The 9,456-nt window shown below is 36.2% G+C and overlaps 1 protein-coding gene across 3 annotated transcripts in view; it reads left to right on the forward strand.

The window, feature by feature from the left end:
* The window catches only part of CDH12 (cadherin 12), a 252,015-nt gene that overhangs the window by 153,269 nt on the left and 89,290 nt on the right, over window positions 1-9,456 (forward strand). For all 3 annotated transcript variants that reach the window (XM_021386975.1, XM_021386976.1, XM_021386977.1), the window contains 2 exons: window positions 400-519; window positions 6,284-6,451. In XM_021386975.1, the coding sequence (XP_021242650.1) occupies window positions 400-519; window positions 6,284-6,451 (288 nt within the window). The remainder of the gene's footprint in view (window positions 1-399; window positions 520-6,283; window positions 6,452-9,456) is intronic.

The raw sequence follows: 9,456 nt of genomic DNA on the forward strand, positions 1-9,456 counted from the left end.
ACTACAACACTATGGATACAGAATACTATGGATATGCTGAAATATACTAGAACACACTGGAAACACCACATTCCACGTATCTAGGGATTACATCATTACATCATAAATCATTAGTAAATCAGTAACTACGTGCTGCCAAGCGCTGCCAAGCAAGCTGTTTCCCAACAATTGTTTATAAATATCTTCTGATACAGGAGTTCTCCTTTCCTTCCCATTTGTCCTCAGTTGTTATCTGGATAGATGCTAGCACGGAGCTGAACAACTTACTACTTTATTCTTACCTTATATCCAGTGGAACAAGAGTTACAACAGAATCTGCTAACAGCATGACTGATGTGTCTGAAATGTCCACCATCACTGCTCTATACTGAAATTTTTATTACCTATGTTTCTTTGCAGGTGCATACGTGCTCCAAGTAAAGGCAACAGATGCTGATGATCCTACCTATGGAAATAGTGCCAGAGTGGTCTACAGCATTCTTCAGGGACAACCCTATTTCTCCATTGATCCGAAGACAGGTAAACAGTTTATGGAAGATGTAAACTTTGGATTTCAATTCATATTGGCAATATTAGTGAACAAATATGGACTACGTTGGTAGGGCCAAAAGCTAGTAGAGTAACTTTGCACTTAATTTTGTTTTGATTATTGACTGTTGTTTTAATGAATTGCTATCTGTTGTAGAAGCAAAAGAAACACCTTTCTCTAAATAATCCTAGAATATCTAAAATATGTATACATTAAGCAATTTTTACTGATGTTTTGTCATTTCTTTACAGCTAACGATTAATCTGCTGAATGCATTCTGATTTTTTTGTCATGATTCTGTTCTATATCCCAGGTCTTCATTCTTTCTTTCTTGGCAATTTTAATGTGCTGAAGTTACAGCCCAGAATTCCCTAGAAATGATTGTTTTACTGTATAGAGCTAATTTGAGACTGTGCAGCAGCTAAATCTTCTCCTGTCCTCCTCTTTTCCTGGGGCATAGCATGGCTGTCTTGGGTTACAGAATGTGTGAGCAGAAAACGATGATGCATTTAAAGAGACTGATGTATTTGGGAGGTTGGTAGACCTGTTAATTAGACATCTCGTCCTATATTTTTAAATGTCATTCTTGTTCCTATATTTAGGAGTTCAGTTAAGGAACCAATAACCTACATGGTGATTGCCAAGCATTTTGTCATCCTGAGTGTGTTACAGGGATAGTTGTCCATATGCCCCTTTCAGCAAATGCAGTTTCTCCTTCCAGTAAAGCTGTCCTTGAATGTCAGATTGTGTGTTAAAGAGCCTCTCTCCCTGATCAATCAATAGCTTGGAGGTGAGAGCCACCTAAGGCCATTAGCTCACTATCTCCAGCAGGCACACTCCTCTGTCGCATGCTCCATTTAGCAGAAGATTGTGTTGCAATTTGCAGTCAGCAACTTTACTTTTAAAACTGAAATGTGACTTCTTAAGTGTCTTGGGGGAGGGAAAAGTATTTACCTTCATACTTATTTTTTTTATTTCTGTTTTGTAAAGAATGCAAAGCTAGTAAATGGTGGTAAAGACATTTATTGATGCCACAATTTGAGTTCTAGTGCAAGTTTCCCAGGTTAAAAAAAAAAAAACAAACAACAACAACAACAAAAAACAATGCTTATTAAGGAAGAACTTTGCCCTGCACAGCCAGCACTTTAAATGGCTGTATCATATGCTCTCATCTATTGTGAGTGGACCATATGTCATAGCCTGCAGCTGACCATCCTTGTAAAATCATATAAATCTAGTGTATCCATACCTATCTATTAATACTTGTCTTATATCAAAATGTTACAATATGAGAATTACCTCAGGATCTAAAAATGAGGTAAACAGTAGAGTCAATTATGATGCAGAAGATATTGCTTAATTACTTGACCTAAAATCCAGAAGCCTCAGGCAACATTATGGATCCTCAGGTATTTCCAACTTTTTATTTTACAACTGAAGAGACAATACAGTAGTTTTTATTGCAAAGTCTTACTGCAAGACACTTGCCTTGAGTGTATTTGATAGAAATGGGGAAGAAAGCCACTTCGATACAAAATGACAGACCAAACTCAGAACTGATGGCAAATGGATAAACAATTTTTCAGTTGCTGTTGACTTTTTTTTTGCCATCTCTTGCACTCTAGTGGCAATTTTCAGGCACTCTGTTGTAATTATTTAAAGAACACAAAAAAGTCCATAATGGATCAGACCAAAGGCTCATGCCACCTTGTATCATGTGTACAAAAGTGACTATCTGTTCAGCTCTAAATAAAATAAGGCAAGAATTTAGTGATCCATTCCCATACTACTCTTGTAGTCTCCAACAATTTCTCCTTCCAGACTACTTGGGTGATTAGTGATGTCCATGTAACTGAAAACTCTGAAAAGATTTCTCCTCCATAACTTGTCCACTTCTCAGTAGAGTTGAGATATCCAGGTGCATCATATCTGCACACTCATCGACTAGAAAATCCACAGCAAAATTTTCTTGGATGAAAAACCAGTTCCTCATTCTTCTTTGAAATCCAGCACCTCCTAACTTCTTTCATACCTTGCACTTCTTCCATTGTAAGAGCCTACAAGCAGTTAATTCCTATCTATAATTTTGAAGTTCCCCATGAAACCCTGAGGAATACTCATATTGTTTTCTCTCCTACTTGTCTCTTTTCCAGAATGAAGAATTTCTCAAACATAGGTCATTCCATTACACTGCTTCTCCTTCTCCTCCTCTGGGCTTCCCCTAATTCTGATGTATTCTTTTCAGCATCAAAGGATGAGAGTGTGCAAACAGTGTTCAAGAAAGCTGCTCATATCAGTATCTAAAATGAGTTAATCTTCTCTCTTCTGTTCTTTATTCCTTTCCAAACATTTTGGTGTTTTTTTTTTAGCTGGAAACTTTGTGGAAATTTGTATTGCTACCTTAAAATTCTATTGCAAAGTATTAATGGTCAAATCACTGCCGAAATTTTTATATGTGAAATTATGATTGTGTTTGGCATGCACATAGCTTCACATATAATCCTTTGCCCAGTCATTCTTGATAGATAATTTACTCTGATATGAATTTAGGAATAGTCTCTAGTGATTATGGATTTGAATGTCAGAGCTGCCTTTTTACTCATCAGTTTTACTGATGCTGGCCTTTGCAGTGCTCTGCTGCAGGTAGGCATGACGGTGTAAGAGCAGGAGAGCAAGCTTATATTGCTCTTGCAGGAAGGTTAAATGCATTACAGTGACTGCTGGAGAGCGGCTGTTGGAGTGGAGTGTTCTGAGGCTTCAGACTTCATGTGTGGGAGTTTTTTTCCAATGCTATGAGATTGTTCACCTGATGAAAAATGGAATGAGGTTTCTTTAACATGGAGCACTTCTGTTCAGACAGATGACAATCTTCTGTACTATTCCGTTACTCAAACATGCTTTTCACAAACTTCTTTCTACCCAATTTTCTAATGTGCTTGTATGGCCAATATTCTTACATATGTATCCAATTCTTTCTTAAGCTCAGCCATTCTGGACCACATTCTGACCTCAGTTACATTACTGGAATCCAGATTGGTTTCGGGAGGAATATTATCATTAATATTTATACAAGAAGTTATTCACAAAACCTATTTTTTATCTTCCACATAATTGAATCATCTTATTGAATTATGTCTGAGTAACACAGCAGAGCGTATCTCCTGGTTCAGGACCTATGCTTATTATTATCAGTTTTCAGCAGCCTCATTGAAACCATAATTTTCTGCAAATTTGATGTTAATATTTTTAAAAGATAAAAAGTAAAAGTTATTTTGTTCAGAATCTGAATGATCTTTATTGTAAAATCTTAAAATAGGAGTATTTAAAAACAATTCATATTTTTAAATGGAGAGTCATATGCACATAAGACTTCACTATTAGAATAAGCCTTTAGTTCAAAGTTTATATATTCTTTGTGAAACTGAAGATGGAATACTAGATTTTGTAGTCTTTTATTTCCCAAGGATTTTATCTCTAATATATTTCTCTCTTTTGGTATGTCAACATAACTTCAACTTACCTTTATACCACCCATATAAACTGATGATTCTGTTAGAAATAGCATTTTTTTTTCCCTAAGCTTTTGAAATAGAGTAGGTAGAGAAGGGAAAATTCCCTATGAACTGTTAGACATGAAAATTAATCCCACTGTTTTTCTTTTCTTTTCTTTTCTTTTCTTTTCTTTTCTTTTCTTTTCTTTTCTTTTCTTTTCTTTTCTTTTCTTTTCTTTTCTTTTCTTTTCTTTTCTTTTTTTTCTTTTTTTTTCTTTTTTCTTTTCTTTCTGGAGACAAAGACCTCTTACAGAAAAAAATACAGAATACCTTTATACTTCTAGACAGGAATAAACAGTGGGTAACTGGAAATTTTACTACTAGAATGATAGCAACTTCTTCATTTTCTGAAGACTATCAGGAATATTTTTAATTGAGCAAACGACTCAACTGTACCTAAAGCAGGTATAGCAACCAGATGACCTTCACCTCCTGCTCAAAACACTGTCCATTTTCAGTACTATTTATTGTTATTATGTTTTGCTACTATAACAAGAAAAGTCTTTAATTCTCACATTCTCTACCCCTTAGCATGAACATACTTAGGGTGCTGTAAAATACTATGAAATGTACACTCTCCGCAATGCAAAAAATATGAATTCAGAGATTTAAGAGAAGACATATTAGTGTTCATCTTATCTACAAAAAATAATTTTTTCATTGATATTGCCTTCCACATGAGTTGTTAATGGTTCTGCTATTTTCATTATGCCTGTCAATACTACTTTTTCAGTACGCTACTCAAAATTTGCAAATATGTACATGAACAAATTTTTACAGGTATTATGTTTTAAAATTCAAGTTTTCTGTCTTGAACTAACAAAGCACTGAACACCACCAACTGTTTTCTAAAACTTAGAAGTACAGAGTTGTTGTTCTTAAGTATTTGCTAGTCATATTCTATATGATCTGAAGAGAAAAAGGTAAAAGATTTATATGATCATTTATACAATTTATATGATTCTAGATCTACAGGGTACAGTAAATGTCATGCTGAGGTGGAAAATTCTGGTTATTGTTAACCATTGTTATTATCAGTGGAGAGTGGAGAAAATGTAAATTGTTATACAATTCAATTTAATAGGAATTTGTAATAAGTTCCATAAAAAGCAGATTTGGGTCAGTGTTATTTTTAGATTAAGAAAAAAGCACTATAAGCTAGCAATTCCTATTCTTACTTGTTAACATAGCAGCAGTTAGTTAACAGAAAAAATAAGAATGAGCCTTTGGGTTTTTTTCTTATCATTCCAGATCCGTTAAAATACCAAGGGTAAAAGACTGCTCTTAAAATCAAACAGCTTACTAGAAAATAGCATTTTATGAAAGAGTAATAATTTAGAGGAGAAGAATGCATCCGCTGATACACTTTTAATTGCATATTCTACCTGCAGCCATCTGCACCTACCCATTTTCTGAAAAGCTATTGTTTAATTTATAACATTCTGCAATGTAATACACACTTCTAAAATTTTGACAAATAATTCATCTTCTCCTATACATTTGTTTTTAAGAGGTAGATTTGAGTGCCCAAAACCATGTAGCTTTTTACAATCTCATAAGCTAATCCTATGATCAGTATTACCTCCTTCTCTCTACCTTTTATTTTTTTCCTTTTATCATTTCTTAACATATCAGAAAGAAGACTATGAAATATGTATTAAGAGTCATTTGAGTAATGATTATATTTTGTTCACTTTTCTTTAGGGAAACTCCTGAAGTTTTCACTGCATCCTTGTGCTGCATCCAGGAAACTTTCTCAAGAATAGGAGAGTCTTCTAATAAAGACCTCCTCTTTTCTACAGAAGGCATATTGTCCTGTCCTACAATAGCTTATATGTGATGACTAGTGACTAGTTTGAAACTATGGAAGATGCAGGCTCTGAAATACATTGACATCTTTTCCTGCACTGCCTTACTCTGCACAAGACAGTGTTCTTTGTCCCTCATGTGGTGAACATATGCTCTGTTGGCCATTTATGTCCTACTTGAAATGTCACAGTGGTCATTTTGAATAGCTGAACAGGTGGCGAGCACACCTTTTAAATGCTCAAGTGATCTGCATATTTCTATGTGTACTGCTTCTGTATCAGTCCTTTAGAAAAAGAGTCATTTCTGGTCTAAGTGATCCAGCATTAAAATGTAATAGTAGATAATCACAGCCCTTTATTTACCCATTATTTCTCTTTCCCATTTCTTCTCATAGGTGTGATAAGAACAGCTTTGCCAAATATGGACAGAGAAGTGAAAGAACAATATCAAGTTCTTATCCAAGCCAAGGACATGGGAGGACAACTGGGAGGACTAGCTGGAACCACCACTGTAAACATAACTCTCACGGATGTAAATGACAACCCACCCAGATTTCCTAAGAGTATGTCATATTCCTAATGTATTAATTTTCAAACAAGCATGCCTGAAAGTGAAAAGTCTTTTAGATAAGGACTTGAGATCCAGAAAGAAGAACAGTATATGACAAACAAACAAACAAAAGCAGAACACACTGTTGTTTTTACAGTAATATGAAGTTAAATTTGAAAGTATGAGTTTTGAATGCTTAAAAGAAAATATCATTCCACGGGGTCGTCCTCAGTCTGATAGTTCATTTCATTTACACTTTAAAATAGATTTGGAAAACTGGATGATCACCTTCAAATGGCAGAAGGTTATAACCTGAGACTTGAATGTACAAAAAACCAGAGCAGATTGAGCTCATGCTAGGTATTGCTATTGTGATGAACAAGTACAAATTTTTCACATCTTGGCCCAGAAGATTATATCTGTCCTTGAAAATACTTAAATGTTCAAAATAGAATATTCTCTAGAAATTTATAATACTTTTTATGAATTACTTTAAATGAAGCTTTTCAGAAATATGCTAATTTAGAGTTCTGTAGTCTGTATGTAATTAGCAAAAGGATTGTCAGTTATTGCTCTTCTTCAGTTCACTGAATGTTTGTATGTTCCCTATCTTTGAAATGCAGATACTAATCAAGCATAAATTTTGATAACTACACCAAAACATTTGACTGCAAAAAGTCGTTACTAAGTCAAAAACATTAGAACAATAGTGTGAATTTACAGTAAGGTCAAGTCAGCATTTTACTTGATGTATTACAAGTTCTTTTATGTAACAAGCTATATTTGAAAATTCACAGTTCTCCTTCATATAAAAATTATTCACTTTTCTTTCCTCATTATGAGAATACACTGCATTTTTGCAGAAATGTAAGAATGAACATGCTAAGACCAAGATCCATCTGACCCTGTCTTCAGTCTCTTTTAACGACATCTGGGGGATATACATAAGGACAGGCCAAATATATAATAATAATCCAGAACATTTCCTCTGTTTCTAATGGGTTTCATCCAAGATGATGTCTTTGTAATTAACGGCCTTCAGTGGTTTTTCCTATGGCAAATCGCCAATTGCTTTGTTATGCATGTAAAATTTCAGGGTCCACAGCATTCTAAACTACTGAGTCTCACAGATTAAGCATATATGCCACAGCAAACAGCTTTCCCTCATTTCTTTTGAGTTCATCCCTACATATCTATCTGCATGCTCACAACTTCAAAGAATTTAGGAAGCGCTGCAAAACACAACTGTTGTTTAGACTGGCTGTGCTGAATTTTTTTCAGCAGGGGTTATTATCTGTGAGTCCATTAATTTCAGTCCTACTATTTTGCCCTGTGAATATCAGGCATATCCACCTTCAGTTTCCCAGAAATCCCTGAAAATCTCTGAGAAAATCAGTGCTATATTAGCACCTCCAAGTCTTCATATTCCACAATGGTTTGAAGCAAGATACTGCATGTGATAATAGTTTACTTATTTCATCCTTGAAGCTCTTTGTCACATAGTAGCAAATCTCCATGCTTTGTTACTGTTGTGTCTGTGTGTTCTACAACTGCTACTGTAAGTAATTTAACCTTCCCTCATGAGACTTCTCTTAAGAAGTATTCCAGGATAAAACTATTTCCCAGCTTTCCAACTTTGAATACGAAGGAAAAATTGTATTCAGTTTTAAAATTTTGATTTTATCTTCTTTCTTTCACATTCCTAACATGCCCATCATGCAGATATTCGTGTTTATTATTAAGCATTAAAACTATCCATGGTAGTTCCCACTCTAAACCTGTGGCTTTATTTTCATGGAATCATAGAATCTTTATGGTTGGGAAAGATCTGTAAGAACACCTAGTCTTAACTGTTAACCCATCACCACCATTCCCACTAAGCCAAGTGCCATATCTACATGTTTCTTGAATACCTCCAGGAACAATGTTTCCACCACTTCATTGGGAAGCCTGTTCCAATGTCTTACCACTCTTTCTGAGAATAATTTTTTCCTAATATCCAACCTAAACCTCCCCCTCTCATCCTATTGCTAGTTACCTGGGAATAAGGGCCGACTCCCACCTCGCTACCTTGTAACTTTCTTTCTCTTCTTTATGGGACCTTACTGGATTCTATTTAATCTAGTGTTCCTGTATTTTCTACTAAACTACTACCATTATTCTGTAGCATTGTTGGGCAGAAAGTAACCTTATGAGGTTCAACAAAGACAAGCATAGAGACTTGCACCTGGGGTGGAATAACTGTATGCATCAGTGCAGGTTAGGGGCTGACCTGCTGGAGAGGAGCTTTGCAGTGAAGACCTGGGTTTCCTGGTGGACAACAGGTTGGCCATGAGCCAGCAGTGTGCCCTTGTGGACAAGAAGGCAAATGGTATCCCATGGAGTGTTAAAAAAGAGTGTGGCCAGCAGGTCAAGGGAGAAAATCCTCTCCCTGTACTCTGCTCTGGTGGGGTGTCATCTGGAGTACTCTGTCCAGATCTGGGCTCCTCTGTTCAAAAAAGTCAAGGAACTTGTAGACAGAGCTCAGCAGGGGGGCACAAATATCATGAGGGGCCTGGAATGTCTCCCTTACGAGAAAAGGCTGAGAGATCTGGGACTGTTCAGCCCAAGGAGGAGAAGACTGAGAGGGGATGATACAATAAAAGGAAAGGATAACATCCAGAGGGAGCTGGACAGGCTTGAAAAGTGGACCTATGTAAACCTAATGAGGTTCAACAAGGCCAGGTGCAACGTGTTGTACTTGGGTAAAAGCAATCCCAAATAGGTGTACAGACTGGGAGAAGAACTCATTGAAAGCAGCCCTGTAGAGAACTTGGAGGTTCTGGTGGATAAAAAGCTTGACATGAGCGAGCAGTGTGCTCTTGCAGCCTAAGAGGTTGAGATTAAGAAAAAGACTGAGGTTTTTCATGCCTTCTTGTCAATGGTTTATGGGCGTTTGGCCCGGTTCCGTGATGAAGGGGATGGGGGATCCACGGGCCCATGCCCTGGGAAAAGGGAAAAGGGGAAAAGGGTATGGAG

Source organism: Numida meleagris, chromosome 2, assembly GCF_002078875.1.
Source record: "Numida meleagris isolate 19003 breed g44 Domestic line chromosome 2, NumMel1.0, whole genome shotgun sequence".
Classification (NCBI taxonomy): domain Eukaryota; kingdom Metazoa; phylum Chordata; class Aves; order Galliformes; family Numididae; genus Numida; species Numida meleagris.